The 20,919-nt window shown below is 39.2% G+C and overlaps 1 protein-coding gene across 7 annotated transcripts in view; it reads right to left on the bottom strand.

The window, feature by feature from the left end:
• The window catches only part of LOC116430995 (uncharacterized), a 289,607-nt gene that overhangs the window by 103,087 nt on the left and 165,601 nt on the right, over positions 1-20,919 (bottom strand). Inside the window, exon 1 of one of the 7 annotated variants that reach the window (XM_076367614.1) lies at positions 16,896-17,838. The exons of the other annotated variants lie outside the window; for them this stretch is intronic. Coding sequence (XP_076223729.1) covers positions 16,896-17,015 — 120 coding nt within the window. The 5' untranslated portion in view covers positions 17,016-17,838. Of the gene's footprint in view, positions 1-16,895; positions 17,839-20,919 lie in introns of those variants that run through there. 7 annotated transcript variants of the gene reach the window in all.

Genomic DNA, 20,919 nt, shown 5'->3' with positions numbered 1-20,919 from the left:
TCCTAAACTTGGACTCCGAAACTGCCCGAACTTCAACGCTAGAAAGTTTCTTTATCGCTGGGACTGTGCGCTACAGGATAAGGTAGAAGAAGCACGCGAAGAAGCTGAAGGAAAGGTTACGGACGGTCATGGTCAAGCATTTGCCGCAACCCGAAGCCGCAACCTGCTTGACGAAAGCCTTCCGTTGACGGAGTTGGGGATCTTTAGCGTGCTAACTGACGTTCACCGCGGCCGCTCTCTAAACTCTGGCTTCTCGTGATCTTAACTTTTACGCTAATCGCCTTTCCCCGTCTTTACGGTGACTCGATGAACGTATAGTCACGGGATTGCTGGCACGTCTAAAAGTTTGTGAAACTTTGAATTATTGGAATGGTTAATGCAGATGCGAGAAAAATTATTTTTTACAATTGTTGTTAGTATCCTTTATTTATGAGTATTTATTTTGTAATTTTGAGTAGGTTGGTGGCGTCGAAACAAATAAAATGAAGGTTTTATTATGTGATTACTATTATCTTCTTAAATAAATATGATACTTTAAGATATAAATTATTTAAACTGTGTCAAGTATTAGGGGTGACAATAATTTTGAGAGTCATTACAGTTGTTAGAATAGAAGAATATGCGAACTATTTCATATTCACGGTAAATAAATCGGTTTGAATGAAAAATGAATTTAAAAACTGAGACCGATGAAATGGCTAAATAATAAATAATAATAAATAGCTAAATAATAATTATGATTAATAGAGTAAGAGTAATTACAACGCGGCATAGCCGTTATTTCCGTCTTTTTTGTTTTATTGCCGATGTTTCCATCCTTACTAGATTGACAACCTTGAAGAACAAGGAAAAAGGACCAAGCTCATTGTTCGACAACACCGCATGTGTCTCTAATGGGCCCGCGGAGAGACGACCAGCACTTATCTTCTTCACCGTACTCCGCTCTTTTGTATTTACTACTCTCCTGGATCCCTCTGGTTGAATGATGAATGCGTTTACTTACACCCTACTGTTTAGAAAATCCCAATCTGTAAACACGTTCTATGCACTGCTGTAGACACCTCAAGAAATTATGCTGCTCAGAAGGTACACAGCAATAAAATTTTCTCAATTCTCTTCATCTCAAACAATTAAGTTTTTTCGTCAATATCACGAACTCATTACATTGTTAAACCGATTGACTTAATTTGTAAGTGTCTGAATACTTCAATATAATATTTAGAATAAAGATGTTTTATTGCAAGTATCAATTTTTGCGAGTAAGCAAATGAAATTGAATGCAAATATTAATGTAACTCTAATTTAGAAAGACACTTACAAAAAAAGTAACATTTAAGAGGATTTGATACCTTCTTTTATGTGTAATACTGTAAAATCATTTCCAAATCCTGCTGCGTTATAACATATTGTAAAAGAATGATAGCTCGAAGTTATTCATTCAAATATTATACGTATCTCAATCAAATTCTTCACAAGGAACTCCGAAAATATATATTAATAATTTTCTTCGATGACTTTTCAATTTTCCACTCATAATAAATATATTTCCTTCATCGCGAAGTATAATCTTCTATTATTTCAGTTACTAACTTCCAAGCACTACTGCCTCAAGACCGACTTAATATGTAACAAATCCTTGCCTTACAAATCTTTGCCTCTTTACAAAAGATTAACTTATCGGTAATTTTTCACGCAACTTATTCCCTGTTATATAAACATACACCTATATTTGAACATATTACGATCTTCCATCATCGATTTACAATCCTGGAGGTAAAAAATGCAGGAACACAGTCCAGTATTACTGTACTAAGCGCGTCGTGTGAAGGGGACTCCTAATATCGTGCTCAAACAGCTCTTCAGCAAATGGTAACGTTCTCGAACGATCCGGATCTCCAGTGATACGGTGTTGTCGAGAGCATCGAGATCTCGGCAAACCTCGCAGGGCGCTAACAAAGGGACGGATTTCCTAGGGCGCGGTTGTGTAAGTGCGCATAGGCCAGTTCCACGGACAGAACAAGAGGAAGATGCGATGAAGAGACAATACGAGGATTACAGAGTCCTCGCGTCAAGACCCATCGTTCTCTCCGGGCGGCTGTACTTCGTCCCGGCTCGCTCTCGTGCTTCACAAAAGGGTGCTTTTTCACACGGAAATGCCAGCACGACACTCGGAGTCGGATTAATCGAGCGGAACGAGTAGCAGCGCGAGCGCACACGGAACAGTGGACGAATGTGGCCACGACCCGCAATCGTTTCTCATTGTGCCTGGCGGCCGCGTGATTTTCAACCGAACGATATCCCCGTCGAATCCTGCGGCCCGCGATCCTGATTTAACTGCGATTACGGAACAGAGACCTGTTACTGATTCACGATTCAGCCGACATTTCGATTAAAAGAGAACTTTCGACACACGGGATTTACCGGTCGGGTGCTGGCTCGATTTCCAAAGACGTTACTTTATTACTAGATCTTTTGCTTTATTTCGTTAATCCTTCCACTTTATTCGTGCGTGTTTTGGTTTTTGATTATGTTTTTTGTTAGGAAAATGTTGAATTGATCAACTGTGAATCTCGAATAGAAGATTGCAAATGTAAATTTCATTACATTCAGTTGAAATTAAATGTTATATTTTTTTTATTAATTATTATTAATCTTTGGAATGAATCTAAATGTAGGATGAAGATAAAATTCTTCTATTTTTCTAGTAAATTTTTAACGAATATTTGGTTCTAGTGAGCGGAATTGTGGGAGAAACCATGGGGTAAGAGGTTAGTATGTCAACTTTCATCGAATTTAATTCACAAGACACGAATGGAAGAATTTAATTTACAAGATTTAATTAAATTCTTTTTTAAATTGTAATTATGAATTATATGAAATATAATTAACTATCTACAACATGGTCTCATAAATCGTACTGAATCCATCAATTGAAATTACCTATTTTCTTTACACCAATCAAAATCATACAATTTTATCATACAGTATACAGAGTGTTAACTGTAACTCGAGTATCTAAAGTATTTCCGGTATTATTGAAAGTAAGAAAAAACTGACAGCTTAAGTGCCAATTATTATTAGACTGCACATTTTTATCCGTTTATGGGAAACTTTTCTAATAATATTCTTGAAAATTTGATTTTGCATAAAGATCCGCAGTCTAATTATTATCAATGTTTATCTTATTTCTTATTTCTTAGATTAGTGTGCAGCCTGGACTATTTTTACAAAATTCATATGCAGAAAAAATACATATTCAGACACGAAATAGTTAAAGATGTACATATCAACATTAAACGATAAGTTTCAGTAGACCCGTTGTCTGATAGTAACCATCGTATCGACCGAGCACGAATTTCACTGATGGATAGCCAGTATCGAACTTCCGGTCATGACTCTCGGGGGGGGGGTCAACAAACTCTAATACTTCGGGCAATAGAAACATCTCACATTCGTTTATAACTGTTATACGTACTAGGTAGAAGAACGCACGTGGAAATAGCTCTCATAATCTCCTCGCGACATTCTGTGGCCGCGTCTCGCGTTACATTCCCCTTGCACAGTACGACAATAAGAAAGCTGATACCTCCGCGCGAGGTTATCTGGCCAACGTTTCGCGATTGTCCTGCCGCGGAGGAGAACACCGACTCGTTAGATGCGGAATCGTAGTATCGGTCGGGAAACAGGAGAATTTACTGGAGCTCCCGCGAGCCACTTTACGAGCGTTCCACGTTATCGAGGAACCCTCTTAAGAAGTATCGAGTGCGTCGCACCTGGAATTCAGACACCGATTTCTGACAACTAGGGAATAGAATTCTTTCTTCAGCGCGGAATCATTCTGTCACGAACCTTCGATTATGGAATCATGGACCATTAACACGATGGTCACTGACGACCGGAGCTTTCGAATTGCTTGAAAGCAATTACAATGAGAAAATTGATATCGAATAAAAATATTTAGTAACATAAGCAACTAGATAATAGCGTAATATGAATACTGTAATACCGAATCATTAATAATTATTTCTAATACCATTTATCTTGTTAACACCTTGAATCATCGTGTCATTGATGGCCTGCAACCAAATCGAATTACTATAGATGAATCAATTAATGACTCAATTAAAGTATTATAAATAATACTACCTAATGCGATGGCATTCAGCTGGGTGTGCAATGATAATAATGAAATTCAATCAAATGATTTAACCCTTTCCTCCTGGATGGTATACGTAGGTACCACGAATATTTTAAATTGTCAGAAAACCCTTTAAAGATGAAGGAAAATTGTACCACATGGGGATCTTTGCTTATGGTTGACACCTTAAGTGCTTATTATTATTAATATTATTAGTGCTTACCTTATTTATTTCACTGAAAAACTTCAATTTCACTTAAAAGCAACTGTTCTTAATCCTTTCTTTGATTTACGAGAAAAATACGTATCCAGAGACGAAAGGATTAATATTATATTTTGTGCATTTTGTTGTATGAAATCGTGTTTATACGTTGAATGCTGGTTGATATCACGAAACAAGATACTGGTAAGAAAGGTAATATCAAATTATTTAATTGAGTTGCGTTATTTGCACGTTATATGTGCGATTTAGGCTGCATTATTTATAATATAGAAAAGTTTTCAAATAATCATCGTTTTTTATATTGTTGTTCTAATGTAACTAGTTTCTAACTAAATAAATTCATAAAACCTGTACTCACCGGAAATGTTAATTAAGTTATTTCATTAACTCCACTTTGTAGTGTCTATGTCATTTGTACATAGAATACTTGACACTGTTGGTCGTAAAATACTGAAGATATAACGACAGCGGGGAATTATTTAAAGAATGCTATTCGGAAAAAAAAGCTACCTAAAAATCTTATCAATTAACACGAACCACTAGAATTTCTTATGAAGTCTCAACATCGTAGTCTAATCGCCCTAACCATTCTCTTTTTCCAACTTTGGCTATCGAGAGTGCTTTAACGACCCGTTTAATTGACCAAAGAATTCTCACGACCACTTTTGTCAAAGCATGATCCTTGATCTGAGCTTGTCAGACATCGCGTAGTTGAAGTCTCGAAGTCGTCGACTTCTTGATAAATGGCATTCCAGAGGAGACCTAATCAGGTCCAGGTAAAGAATCTTTCAGCCAGTTCCAGACTGGTTCAGAATTCTCCAGGTTGACATCGACTACTTTTACTGGAATTTATGGCCATCGCCGAGTGCGTCGTTTCATTTCATCTGCACCGAAAACTGAATAATCGACCATTAAATCGCTTTAAACTGGAACAATTTTCCCACAAATTCAGATACTGATTCTTTAGATACAATTTAGTAGTGAGAATATTTTATCAAAAGTCGTAATTTCTATAATCCTGTTGTAGATCTCATAGTGTCTATGTTTAACAAATTTTTTACACTTTTTATTTCACTTCGAATGAACATCTATATTTGTGTAGTGATAAATTTTGTAGAACCTGCATAGTGTGTATATAATCTATGAATTAATGTTGGATCATTAATTATCGAATTAATGTATGAAGAGTTTGTGGGTTGATTTATAGTATTACAAGTCAAAGTTTTAATTTTAAACATATCAAGAATATATAGTGTATATTTTTATGAAAAAAATAATCAGAATATTAAATTTACATGCATCGTTATACTTAATAGTATATCATTATAATTGAAAAGTATATGGTACAAAGTACAAATATAATACTATTTGAGTTTCTTCTTTTTGATATTTGTTTTCTAATTGCTATAGTTTGTAACAGTTGTGACCACTAGCCAAAATACTGTCACCTGGCAATAATCCAACTGTTATAATTCTGTTGAACTGCCGACGTAATCTTCTATTTGAACATTAATATCAAAGTTCCTACACATTTATAACAACATATTCAACGAATAATCAAACGCTAAAGGGGAATTTGCATATGCATGAAAGAACCTTACCAATTCGTTAAATAGGTAAATCTACAACCAACAGTTTAATTATGAAAAGTTTATACGTTTGCGCATTAAACTCTAAAATTGGATTATAAATGGCAATGTATTTTTATAATTAAAATTTAATTAGCATACAATTGCTATCATATTCAATTTAAGAAAGAAAACTAATTTTAAAATCGATAATGTTGACTTCACTGAAAAACCACATTATTTAAGGTGAAAAGTAGATAATTATAACGACTGTAATAACTTCCAACCATTTCATTGAAAAGTCAACAAAATCATAAAAAGAAAGTCACTTAGGAAATTTTTCATATCAATTCTAATTTTCCAAGTGAACGTAATCACTCGAGTTCACCATCTTTACATCATAAGACCAGCAAACCATCATTATTTAAGAACTAATATAATCCTAAATTAACTAATATAATCAGAAACATCATTTAAAAATAATAGCCCTTCCGAATGGATTAAACTTTCACACTTTCAAATTCGAAATTCACATAGAAATTGCTTGAATCGACAGCAGAGCTGACTCGGCAAACGGATGTTAACGACGAATGATTCGTCAAACGACAGGATATCGATTCTGCAGGCTAGTAGAGCTTTTTGCGAGCGCCGTTAGAGGATTCTGCGAGTGTGATCGTCGTCGACGCTAGGCTCAGCACGGTGCAAAAACCTTGAGAAGGAGATAGAAGCTGACAGCAAGAGAAAGAAGGAAAAAGAAGGAGAAAGAGAGAGAAAGAGAAAAAGAGAGAGAAAGAGAAAGAGAGAGAGAAAGCTCGGTGTGGGCGAACGGTTATTATTGCTTGGCGCCAGACCAGTGGGGTCCCCATGCTAAGAACGTGTTCCAACTTCGCTATTCTCTCGCAAATAAAAGAACGACAGGCGAAAGCGATGGAATCATCGACAGCCTCGAGGAGAACGCACTTCTAACCCATTCGCAACGAAAATCGTTTGCATGATGCTGCTCATTAAGAACGACTATAATCATCAAAATAGCTTAGCAGCAATTCATTTGCTCTTGACGGACTCGACTGTCATCTATTCTTTGTAACTATTTCATAATGATTATGGCTGTTCAACTAAAGACTGCAAAAATTTCCGTGAACATTTCCGCAGGTACGAATGAAAGGAAGCGAAGATGACATCCTATTTCATTACACGTAAAACGTAATTGAGATATACTATGGATATATTTTGAAGGAATACGTTAGAAAGTATAGATAAGAAATTTTCTTTAAATCCGAGGAAAGGGAATTATTCTAATTTTGTCTATTAGAAAACTATAAATAGGCTTCTCTATGAATATGCTGAGAGAAAGGAATTTTTAAATCTTTGAAATGTTAGAAATATTTTATACAAGTTAGGAATAGAATAGAATTAATAGAATTTATTAAATATAATGGAAAGTAATTGGTAGATTATATTGCTTGGGACCATTTATTATTTCATACTCGTAACTGTTCTTGCTAGTGAAACATTTATTAACACTAAAACTACCAGACAGGTGAAAATGACCCATTCCCGATTTTCTTTTTGCGATTGTTAAAAAGATAAAGGAATGTTCCTCTGTGAAATTATTAAAGAAATTGATTTAGTAATATACAAACTGAATTATAAATCAATTAAAGTCTCAGTAAATGCGCTCTTGGAGTTTCTATGCAGGAATCTTGAAAAGTCAATTTAACCCGTTAATCGTAGGTTTTCAAAAGACTATTAAAACAAGTAAACCGCCAATAAAGAAAACACGAAGTCACAAAAATTATATAATACCGTGAAAATTCTAATTAGACATATTACGCGTTTCGTCGGTGTCCAAATAGAGAGTTTTATAGTCGGTATACAACCGGAGTCTCATCAAAGTTTCATCATTATCGAAAAGTTTAGTCGGCTTCAAAAGGAACGTTTGCCGAGCAAGCAATTTGCGTTTTCAATTTCGCGACAAAGTTCCGCGGCCGAACGGAAAACAGGCGAGCCTTTCAGCGTAATTAAAATCACGAAATTATGCCCGATAAAAAATCCAACGAATCGGAACGAATTTCACACGGAACGGGATGTTAAATGAATTGATTTCGAAGGATGGCAACAATCGAATGTCACCCGTAAACGAAGCCAATTAAACGGCCGTATTAATTACGTACTTTCAGAAAGCTCGTGCCAATTATGTAAGCCGGGATCAAGATGACACAACGATACTCGATTTCAGTTTGCCGTCGAAACCCGCGGTAATTTCTTTGTGGCGATCCAGTGAATCGACGATGATAAAAGATAACATCCTCTCCGGTCTCGGGGGTGGACGAGAGCCACCCCTTCCTTTGTGCCGTGATGATTGGCTGAACGTGCACGCCCAAGGAAGCACATAAATCCAACGTATTTCTCCGCCTTCGAGGGGTACACGTAATCTCGTTTCAACATCGGAACTCGTCTTTCACTGTTCCGTGGCAGATGCGAGCTTTTCCAGATGCCATTACGTATGCCGCTCTCTCCAGCAATCTTTCTCGCTCTTCCGGACATCGAGAGCAAGACGAACAACAATAATGGGATTAATTCGTTAAGCAAACCCGATGACGACATCACTGTGCCCAGACCACGTGTGCACCGGCATAATGTCGTATCTTTTTTCCTTCGCAGTCTGCGTGAAAGTCATTTGGACTTGAATCCAGTTCAACGACGAAAAAGACGGATTAGGAAGCTTTTTTCCTCTGGTTGAAGCGTGGATGTGAATAACTTGAAATATTGGCTGGGAAGTTCGGAAGCTACATAGCTCTAAACCTGTTTAAATAGTCGGATATTCCCACAGTACGAATGAGGTTGGGGCAAGGCCAATATAGAACCATTGAATTTTTTTATCTTGCATAATCTGTTTCTCTGTTTTGTTAGCTTTTCGGAGTATGCATTGAACTGTTCATTAATAATGGCATTGTTTTAATGATTAGTACTATCGTGGTTTCCTTAAATCAAGATTGGACAGTACTGAAATACAATTTTTTATTATCTATTATTTACTTGGTTGGTCTGTCACAGTTAACATTATTTGAGTATCAACTGTATTTAAACAGTACATTTTTTTAATACTATTTCATGTATTTATAATTTATATATTTAACCTTATTTCTAAGGAGTCACAAAGATAACACAAGTAAATTCTACTCTTAATCGCGTGAGAAAGGAAACTTAGTCGTATGAATATATTACATTTATATATAACAACAAAATTAAAGGTACCAAATTCTCTAAATTGTGTAATCAAGTAAACTCAATTATATAACAGTAATCATAACCAGCAGATTCTCCGAAAGAATTTCAAAAGAAAGAAATAAGTACATTCAAGTGACACAACAACTGTCATAATTTCATTCCGCAGCGCACAAGAATGACCAACAAGAATACCCAAACGCGAACGGCCCCAGATTCTCGGTCATGAACGACCGAATACCCCGCAGTGATTCACAGCTTCTAATAAAAGGAAGCAACCGCGGTTTCATCGCGTACGTGACGGAATAGCCGACCAGTCTCGACCCCCGAATGTTCTTCTCTCTGTAAACACGAAGCGGATCCGTCGCGTCAGCCTTGAAAGCGAGCCGATCGTCCGTGACGGTCCACGCACCGTGACGATCGACTGACCCTCGCGGCTCAACAATCGGCCCAATACGTCGAAGGACAATGACGCGGAGATCACCTGAACCGCGGCGTCTGACTTCGTATTTTTTCTGCACGGCCTGTCAACACGGATTATGATAATGCTCGTTCCTCGAGCTCGTCCCGTTTGATCCACGAGGGTGAGAGAGCGCCGAGGGTGGATTCCCCGGCACGAGACAGTCGAAAACAGGGGTGGTGGCACCGGGTGAGTCATGCTTCATCCCCGACGCCGGGGGGAGAGGTGACTGCTCGCCAACATCCCCCATTTTCTGCCTGCAGCGAGCGAGACTGCCTATAGATTCTCGGCGAGCGATTGAAATTATATTTCCCCGCGGCCCCCGGCCACCCCCGACGCGACGCGATGCTGCCGCCAGCCCGACTGTCTACGACGAGGGTCGTTTCGTTTTCGTGGAAATCGGTTTAGCCTCGAGATTCCTCTGGCGGGATGCGGGCTTTAACTGTACGCGGTTGTCCGAATTCTGACGGGTGGAATTCTGGAAGCCCACCGCTCACGAGTTTCGGATCGATACGATTCGAGGGAGGTTCGGCAAATTTTAGTGCATTGCGAGGACGTGGAACGTGTTGAGGTAGTAGAATAGTGGAATTGTTTGGAGGAACTGTTTCGAATTTTTCGGTTAAGTTTGTTTGAGTTATTTCTAATGAACTTTTGTGGTAAATAGACTGTGGATGTGGGAATTTATATTTTTATGGTTATGGAGGAATTAGGGTAAAATAGAACTTCATTTTCTGTGTTGATAGTTGTAATGGAATGGAGATAGCAGAAAATAGGGAAGACGTTATGAAGATCTATTTTCTCCTTCTGTGGCGTTTCTTCATATATATAATATATCATTTATTATATGTCTGCGGAAACGTAATTAATTACCACAAAGCCTGTATACGATCATGTATAGTCCCACCTTGTTCTATTATATATCCTACTTAATTAAATTAAATGTTCTTTCCAAGATGCAATACGATTCCACCCACGATACATTCATTCAACTCCTAGTTCTCGTTCATCACTGTAGACTGCCCAAAAGAAGGGAGCCACGGGATGGCAGGTAATCACGCGACACCGCATGATTTATCGAGACAAGGAACACGACGAGGCGGTACGATTCATAAATTATACAAATTCTGTTTGGGATCGTTCAGGATCGATGGGAGAAAGTGGAAAAAAGAAAAGCATCGAGTTATAAATCTGATGTGCAATTTACAGTGAACGCGAATTCAAACAAAAACCGTTTCCCCGACGTTGTTTATTGAACGCTGTAAAAAGTGATTACACACAGTTTCTCCAACAAATAGAGGAACATAAAGGAAGGTACTGATGATTCTAAAGACCTAGAACAGGCATAAAACTCTTTCATTCCTTACTAAATTATAAATAGTAAAACACTTCTATCGAGCGAAATTATAAAAGAAATCAAAGAACAAGTCGCTAAATCTATCAAACTGAATATAAATGGCTAAAAACAATTTACTACAACTATTTACAAAGCTATTTAAGAAATCTGAAATCTATTAAATTGATAAGTTTTGTGAGTCGAGTTTAAAATAATGCTATTTAACTGGAGAACAAAGGAAATTCAAGTGTCACATCGAAACTTATCCGTGAATGTACCTAGGTAGCTAATGTTTTAGAGGATCGATCGGCGGCAATCGTTTCTCAGAACAGGGTGATTCGATTTTGACTAACAAATTTCGGGGCAAGTTTAGGTGGCCCTCGACCAACGCAGCTGGCGCTGAATCATCCAGGTCCTCAGTCTGGAAAGTACGGCGTTGCCAAGGTTTCGGCGCGGCTTCCGCCGACTTATCGCTTCCTCTTATCGAGTCGACTTAGGAAAAAAGCCCCGTGGCTGTGACAGTGAACAGAGGCCTGCCGGCTCACGTGAGCTTCGTCTTCGCTACTATGCAACCGCGATAACTACTGGCTTGTGCTGCTGATCCCGTTTCGATTTATCTGTCGCGGACAGCGTTAGCCGCGTGTCCCGGCCAATACACAGACCAGATAACCGACAGGCTAACATCTGTAATTAGGCTAATCTGTAACATGACTTTTTTATCGTGGTTTTGATGATAAATACAATGTAACGTTGTATCCGATACTACGTATGTTTAAAATTCGGAGACTTCGGACTGGGCCAGTTTGGATACTCTAGCTTGTAGACCGTTTTAATTACTGGCCTTAACCTGTTAACTGTGGAATTTAGTTTGAAAAGTCTCTCGTGTTGCGCGCGATAAAATTAAAAAATGAAGTGTGTACTCGTGAAACGCAGAACGAATAAAGTATACCTAAGGTATACTTTAATGAAAAATCAAAGCGAAGCTAAGAAGCATTACATGTTTATGTGAAAAAATAAAGTTGAATGAATTAGTATCATTTCAAGCTTTAAGATAGCGTGCATACTCTACAAACGCAGTTAACTGATTAAGAAAGGGAAATACTACTTTTCTCTATAGTAAACATCGATAAGGAAAGTTTAAGTAAATACTTAAACTTTAATCGTAGGGCAAGGGGTTACTTTAACAAGTAAGCTATTGCGATAAGATTAAAAATGATTTATATTCGGTAAAATGATGTACCTATTGATTTGAATATAACGTATAAATTTAGAGGTATGCTGCACATTTTGCAGACAGTTTTTTTAAAGATATCATCAAATCAACGTTAACAAATATTCAGTCAACATTTAATACCTAAAGAAATGAAACGCAGATGTTATCGTAGAAGTACACTGATTTCATCTTTCTCAAATTTACGTAGTATGTGCAATCTTGATAGAGATATCATTCACAAAGCAAAGTTTTGTTAAGTCATCAAATAATAGGCACTTAATTCTTAATTGAAAATCATACAATAATGTTTACTTAATATCTGCTCTAAAGAAGATGTAAGTGATAGCGGGCTGAACAAATAAATATCACCTTATCTTTAGCGTGCTCTAACATAGATCTTGTCTATAATCACTACTGATCCACTTACCAATTAATGCGTACAATATATAGTTTCACAGAGTGTTATATAACAGAATAAAATTCTTTTTTCGAGACCTCCTTTCCGAAAAAAATAGAACTGAACGTGTTCTATTGGCAGCGAGCCAAATGATGCTGCGCCCGACAAATTTTCCAGTTCGATTTTCTTGAAGATGGGTTTTCGAATGAAAGAATTCTATTGGGCAGTATTTGTCCTATTCAGTCAACTTATCCAATACATGTAAACTCGGTGAACTGTTAACTTTGAAAATAAACGAATCGTACTCCGTATTTTCAATTCACTTTTCAGTTGTACTACCAGTTACAAGACATCTGAATAAGAATTAATACATTAATTTAAAGAAAACGGCGAATATTCGTTCAGAGTTATATTCCAATAAAAATCTCTAGATTTTCGCGCTTGCACAGGAAGCATCTCAATTTCCTCGCGTTCGAAAGCTCTGCGATCTCGAGTTACGTCGCGGTAATTGCCGTGCGTTACGGGGTGGGCTTAGAGAGCGTGCTGGCCGTTAAGGGAAATTCGAACACGTGTCGCCAACCCTTTCCTCCGGTCGACAGGGCGCGAACGTTGCAGCAGCAGGCTTAAGTGGGCAAAGAGAAAATGGACTCGAGTGTAAAGTTACCTCGAATCTACAGTTACGGGCATTGTTGCGGCGGTTCTTGCCTCTGAAGTGGCTGCTTGAATTACGGCCCCGAAGACCTGCTCAATGGAACACAGCCCACCATTGCGCGACCTAATGTGTGCTCGCGATATAAACATTTAACGCGCCTTAACGATCGATAGTTTAATCGCAGTCGTTTGAAACGTTGCTACCAATGGGTTCTCATTTCATACGAAACAGTGTAGACATAATCGAAACACTACCCCATCAAAAATCTGAAATACGTATAGAATATTCTCTTTAGAAGAATATTATTTAATAGCGAAATAGAATTACGTACATTCTAATCGCATTACCTCGACGGTTTAAAATAGAAATCTCGATCAACACTTCAAAAAGACTCGTAACTTATCCGACAACCCAATAGCACGCAGCACACAGCTTGCAAACATTTGAACGGCTCGGTTATAATCTCGTTATCTCATTTACACCGTAAAAGTCTCAGTAAAAAGACGATCTCGGAGTATCGAGACCGATTCATCAAGCGTATCCGCAACAGCTGTAGGATCCAAGCTGCCTCAACTTCACGCAAGGGAGTCATAACAATTACGGCACCGCCGGAAGGAAACGTCGCACAAATTCCTTACTTCTCGAAGCATCGTAAAGATTGAAAAAGATGAAGAAGAAGGGGAGCAGAAGGGTCAAGGCGAGATAAAACGAAATTGATGGCGGACCTAAATCCTCGTATTGATCTCAGCGTGTGCACAGGCGGCCGCGAGAAAAAATGTTGTCGGATCGCGTGCCCGTGGGTCAGCGGCGCATCGAGGATCGTTAATTTGAATTATTATCGAGCGCAAATGCGCGATACCGCGCGGCTCACGGAAATTATCGTGGGGGAATGCGAGAGCTCGTAATAGAATCAAGCCCACGAGGTGTACCGGATGGAGATACGGTTTTTGATGACTGCCACGGGGCAAGAATCGGAGATTAACCGCGTCTGCGGAGCGCACATGGCTCCCGGCTTCCACAGAATCCTTGGCTGATAAGAATGAGTGCTGTTTAAAGGCTTTTACACACGTTGGGACAAGTTGCGAAGCATGCATTCACTTGTGGGTTTCAGAAAAGTTGCAGCAACATTAATTTGCCTTTATGCTATTGATTCTTCTCTGTTTGTTGCATGACGATAATTCTTTCCGATCTTGAACTATATACCGTACGTTGTTCACGAGATGTTCTCGCTGTGTGTTTTATTTATAGTTTCGACTAGTTACCGTATCGGCGAGTAGCAAATCAGTATCGAAAATGAGATGAGAAAAGATGAAACCTAACCAATTAGACTTACATTCCTCTTAGGTCTCTCCTCGTGAACAACGCAGAGTACTCATCGTTGCATAGGAGATCAGCTTCGCCAGAAATGCGGCTCTAATTGCTCAGTTTTCATGTTTTTTGTCTTATTTTCGGTACTAACTTATTATTGACTAATAAGGTTACACGAAACTAATCAAAATTATAAGCAAAACATATAGTGAGAGATCTTTCTTGCCCTTGTGCCATCTCGGAGCTCATCTAGTCTCCAACGCAGAGTAGAGTGCTACATGTATCATGGAACCTAGGAGTCAATGCATGCTTTGCAACATGATCGAACGTGTGTAGGAGGCTTAAGAGGAGCGAGAGGCACGGGTCTGGGCGAAGATCGGCGTCTCGCCGGACCGAATCAACTTTCCAAGCGTCCTCCATGCGTGGCGACGCATTAAATTAGCCAGCAGACCGTTCCATTAAAAACGGACCCCCGCGGACACGGTTACACCCGTCTCGAACGGGACAAACTGTTCGCGGTTGCGCAATCGTTCCACGGTTTTGTATTTTAGCATTCAGCGACCGGTTCTCCTTTCGGCTAATCGACCGATCGCGTTAGCGAAAGTCGTTGATCAAACGATGTGCGCTCGTGTCTCTGACAATGAAGCACGAACTCGTGACGCCCGTACATTTCTAATGTAGAAATATCTTTTACAACTTTACAAATTACAAGTGTTGGCAGTAATGTTATTAGTGTATGTCGCGAACATTTATTCGATAACGAATATTATTTTACAGTTGCAAACAGTTATTTGTCACTTTGCTACGTACACCGGGATAATAATTTAAGGTGTTAGCATGAATATTCCACGAAGCTTCAAAATTTGTGACAATGAAAATTGTGAACCATGTACATACACACTTCTTTCTTCATGAGGTAAGTATATATCTAGTCAGAGAGAAACAGAAAAAATTTCATTTAAAATAATAGCTGATTACACCGTGTAAATTATATTTCAGATAAGGCAGATAAGATTTATTTTTCTTGCAGTGAGATTAATTATACTAATCATCATACTTAAATTGTAAAAGTAATTAACTAATTACAAAATTATAATGAAAAATGTAAGGAATGCAAAGTTTAATCTTTGTATTTACTTTTAACTTATTAAATTTGACAAATTTTGTTAATTAAATAATGTAAGAAATCCAGGATGTTGATAATAAGTAACGATACAAAATCGCATGAAATAAGTGAATTGATTTTCAAACGGAGCAAATTATTTACGTAAGTGAAAACGTGTCTAGATTCTATGCAAGGCGTTTCCTTCGCCCCTAATATTTGGACCACGAATACGTGGTCCCTAATTGCATTGCTTCGAGCAAACCACCTTGAAGCTCGAATACACGCCGGTATACGTAGGGTTAATAATCATGCAACCCTCGTGCATAGTTCCCTTGGTCTCAAGTATGTACAGTAGTACTCCATTTATTCTGAGCCTGTAGAACAGGCATTTTGGCATCAAATAATTATCATCGAAGAATACAGTAATATATTTAATATCGAGAGGATGAAATTATAATTTATGCACATTTAAACTCATTAAACAGCTCATTAGTAGTCGAATGAGAAAATTATTTTGTTGTTATTTATCAGTAGAACTATAAAAAAACATATAATTGAATAATTTTACTGTTTAAAGTTATAATATCACCAATATTACTTCCAAATATGAATATTTACTGTACTGTATTTAATTCGATGAAACGTTTCAAAACGTTAGCAATACTTCAATGAAACGTAGATCTTTCTCATTAAATCTACACTTATTATTTCTCTAAATCAATTATCACGTAAATGACAATTTTGTTCTTTTCATCAGTTTTCTTGAAAAATAATCTGTATGATTATAGGCTTCATTCGTGAATAAATGAATAAATAAAAATTATTGCGCAAAAACCCAATTACTATTTTCAGTTAAACGCTGATATCGAACTAGCTATTCTCATTACGAAAATATTAACCCAGAACAGAGTAACAATAAGCACTAAAGCTCAAATCTGCATCCATTGCTCTATTTCTGACATTTTCCAGAAAGTAACATATAACAACAAGACAAATACAATTATCATAAATATTCTACATACAACGAATTCCACATACAGTTGATATATTCAAAAAGAACCCAAACTTTCCCGTTGACCTCACAAATAAGAACAGCCTGCAAACCAAAATCATAAGACCCCTATGAACCGCAATAAGTACGTTCCAATAATGTTAACCATGTCGTACGATAGACTCAGTAATTCGGAGTTCTACCGTGCTCAACGAACTCATCGCCTCCGCTCCAACAATAAAGGCAAAACGTTCGCAAAGAGTAACGCGAATCACGTACCATGCCCTCGTCAATCGAGACGTCCTCGTCGAAATAACACTCATCGGGCTCATCTGGTGTCAGAGCGGTAGGAGTTTCCGGTACCTCCTCCTTGATATCCTGCCTCCTCATCCAGTCCATCTTGCAGTCGGTTCAAGCCTCCGGCTAGCGGCAGGATAATACGTGGGGCCTGTAGCTTCTTCCTGTTCGGCTGCACGGATCACATGTCTTGGTTTCGGTTCGGAAACCGAGCGACGAGAAACCGCGGGGGTGAACTGACACAACACGCGGGTGCTAACCAAAATCCGCCGGGCCCTCCTTATCGTTTATCACGCTCCGACTACGTGGAAGCCGCTACGCCAAGCACCACGACTGACATTTGCGAAATGTCAGAAACTTTTTCCGGCCGACGGTGTAATATCTCGCTAACGAGGCGACGGGTTTCTTTCTCTCGAGATCGAAGCCCCGATACGTCTGTATCGCGACCGGCGACGGCGTTCGGACGTGCACGTGCACCGTACGTGGCTCGATAAGGGTGGAAAAAGGGGATGCGTTTGTCCCAACCAGTCGACTGCGACTGAACGATCACCGGTATATCAAATCAAAGTTTCTAGAGATAGTCCCAGGCGACTTGTCAACTTCCGGGGTCTTGGTCCGCGAAACGTCACGAGGGTAGCCTTCACTGTCGTCACTCCGGGGGCAAGACTCGCTCACTGTTCGACACGACACTCTGGACCGAGAGGAAAACTCACACGCGGCATGCCCTGGTATCCAAAGAAGAGCACATCGCTGAAAAACGAACCGACGAGATGATTGCTGAGCGAGAGTGGAACGCGCGCGCAGTCCCGCATGTGCACACGGGCAAACGAACGAACGAACGAGCGAGCGAGCGAGCGAGCCACGGCGGTAGTGCAGCTGCAACTGTGTGTACAGGCCGGGAATGCTGGAGGTGGTATGGAGGCGGCTCGGTGGGCGCACTCTGTCTCGTCTCTGCTGGTTCCCCTTCTCTCTTTCTCTCACTCTAGCCGCCCGTTCGCCGTCTCCCTCTCTTTTCGAACAGTCGTACTTTCTCCCTCGCTCCCTCGCGCACCGCCATTTTCGGTCGCTGTCGCTCTTTAATACCCTTTCTCCATCGCACCAGTACCGGCTTTCTTCGTCCGTCTCTGTCCCGCTCATTCGACAGGCGCGCACGGTATTTCCAACCCTGTCTAGCGATTCGTCACTCGTTACGTTTATCTTTCTCTCGTTAAGACTTCCTTCTCCCTCCTCTCGCGGCTGCCTCTTTCCCTCTAATTTCTTCCCTCTCCACCGTTCGTTCGCCGCTTCGCGTCCCTCTCGTTTCCTTTTTACGGCGCTCCTCCGCAAGCTTCTAGCGTCATGCTCCGTTCCCCGTGGCCAACCGTGGGCCCTTTTTACGCCCGTCCTTCTCCGTCCCTTTGTTGGCCCTCACGTTCTCTGCCTCTTTCCAGCTTCTCTTCGCTACGAGCCGTCTCGCTCGTCTTTCTTTCACCCGGACCCGCTTTCCTATATATTCGTCCCTATCCTCTTTGGATCCGCGCAGCTTCCTCCCTCCCTCTAACCCAGACCCTATTCCTTCCGTACATTCTTCCGCGCTTCTGCTTGACCTCTCTGTTCATCCCTGCCGGTATTTCCCGTCTTCTTTCCCTGTGACTTTGCTCTTCTCTTCCGAAGCCGGAAAACGGCGAGTTACTACAATGGCTGACGGAACCGGGGATAGAGGATGGAGGAGGGTGTACGAGAGAAGCGGGTGGACGGAGCGTAACGAGGATAGCCAGAAATGACTACTATCTCTTTTCTTACCTAGCGCGGTCTCTTTTCAAGAACAGCATCCCTATTCCATTTCTCTCCCTTCTTCCCTTGTCCTTCGTACTCCCCCACCAAACGGTCGCTGTCTTTGTCCCACCCAGTGCGTTTCCTCCCTCCCCGTAGTTCCATGACCCCTTCCCATTCGCGTGGACTCGCCACGAGTTCAGGGACGATCCGTTTTCAGTCGAGACCCTGGATCTAACGCCCCGAGGGATCCCAGAAATAGCGACTTTCTTCTTCGTGACGGGGATATTTCATCTTTTTCATGTTTATGGGCCGAATCCGATACAGATATGTCTTTCAGAGCAAATTGCCGATAACGACACGCCGAAATATTACCTTACAGATAAATCTGGTGTACTGTAGCAACCACGTAAATGGGTCAGAGGAAGCTACTTTTGAATGAAAGATTTTATTTTGAAATTTGAGAAACTGGTATTGTGTTATTTTGCTTGCGGGTGCCGCTGCGCATTGATGGAAAATGGAATTAACGTTGGAGAGGCGACATTACCGGAGTGGCAAAGCAAACGCATGGTGCACGTCGGCTTGGAAAATCGATACTTCGGGCCTTCACAGAAATTTGTGAAACATTACGCGAATCGCGCCGCTTTGTATCACGTGTCGTTGGATCGCTTCGAGCCGCGGTTACATCCCTGAGCTAGGTCCAGCCGAGGAACAAAGAGAGAGGAGGAAAATAGCGTGTAATGATAAGAACGACAAAGAGGAGAAGAGCGTACCCAGTGCTAGGGCATGGACACTTCAGGCGAAATACCTTAGAAAAAGATGGGCATAATTCACGGGACTAAGAAGAATGGAGCTCAGCGTTGTAACTAGTATCGTGGAGCTATAATATTTGGTGTAATTTAATTTTAGGTAATCACTGCTGATGGCAGGTACTCTTTCTTTCGAATGAATTGCTAATTTATAACTTTTTTGATGAGAAAGTTAAGAAGTAATTTCTTGGAATGCATTGAAGAATTATAACTCACTGCAAGAATGGTAGAAATGCAAATTAAATAAGAAGTTATTGCCTTATTAGTGGAGCACGGTTTTTATATATTCATAGCACGCACTAGTGTGTAAAATGCAATAAAATGCAAATTTTAATCTCTTGCGATTTGAAGTGTTCTTGATTTTTCTCTCCGGAGATTACATCAACCTTACTTAATTTAGCTTAATTAAATAGTTTAATATAGCAGTTTATTAATTTATCAACGAAGCATGAGAAGTTGTACCTATACGTGATAGGATTAGGATATGACGAATAATTATAGCAAAGATAGGTAAAATACGTAGTTATTGGAAGGAAATTGAATATAGAGTATGTCTCGATATAGGACTATAAGAAAGTTAATCGTGGTTGAATGAACATGTTTCTATGATAATTATAAATCGCTGATAAATTCAGATTATTGGGAAAGGAAAGCAATAAATTTTAATTAGTCTAATGATCCACGATGTATTGATCGCTATAGAGTGGTGATTAATAAAATTAAACTCACTGAAGGGTGAAACATTATTTGAAACGGTAATAACACGGGAATAACATTTTAATTTAAATTATATATATAACTTTTAAAGTAAAGAACCTATTTTATCTGTTGCAATACATTTTCAAATGCAATTAAAGGATAGTATCTTTTTTAAAGAAAATCATTTTTGGCTTTATTTTAAAATGCTTTTGGGTTGTTCAACTGAATTATTTTTGTGTCCACGAAGGAATAGCTTATTGGATAAAAAATTTGAGTAATATTATTAAAATAATGCTGTACAAATAGTTGTATTTAAGATAAAAATAAATCTATTTTGCCAAACAGAAGATTTTATATTATAATATTTAATTTTTTATTTAAAACATATTATCCCGTTTGATTTTTAAACAGTACTAAAATATTTTTTTACTAAATTTTACGTAACTCTGACTTAGTTCTTTGAAGTTATTGTACGTTATTCCGATAGTTCTATTTGTAAATCACTACACCCACCTTCACTCAACTACACTGGACGTCCCACAATGAACAGTTCAACCGGAAGCTGGATGATTCTTTAGTAGATCAGAATAGCGTTCTTACTCCTTTCCAGGAATTCCGTTTCGAATATACTTGAGATGCATGAGTCATCTGATATGAATTAGAATGAACTAATTCTTAACTTTGTTAGTTGAACAATCATACATTAAACAATATTAATAATACGTAACATATTAGATTTAAGTAAC

Source organism: Nomia melanderi, chromosome 5, assembly GCF_051020985.1.
Source record: "Nomia melanderi isolate GNS246 chromosome 5, iyNomMela1, whole genome shotgun sequence".
NCBI classification, from domain to species: domain Eukaryota; kingdom Metazoa; phylum Arthropoda; class Insecta; order Hymenoptera; family Halictidae; genus Nomia; species Nomia melanderi.
The sequence above is the reverse complement of the archived record's forward strand: the minus strand, read 5'-3'. Positions and strand labels throughout refer to the sequence as shown.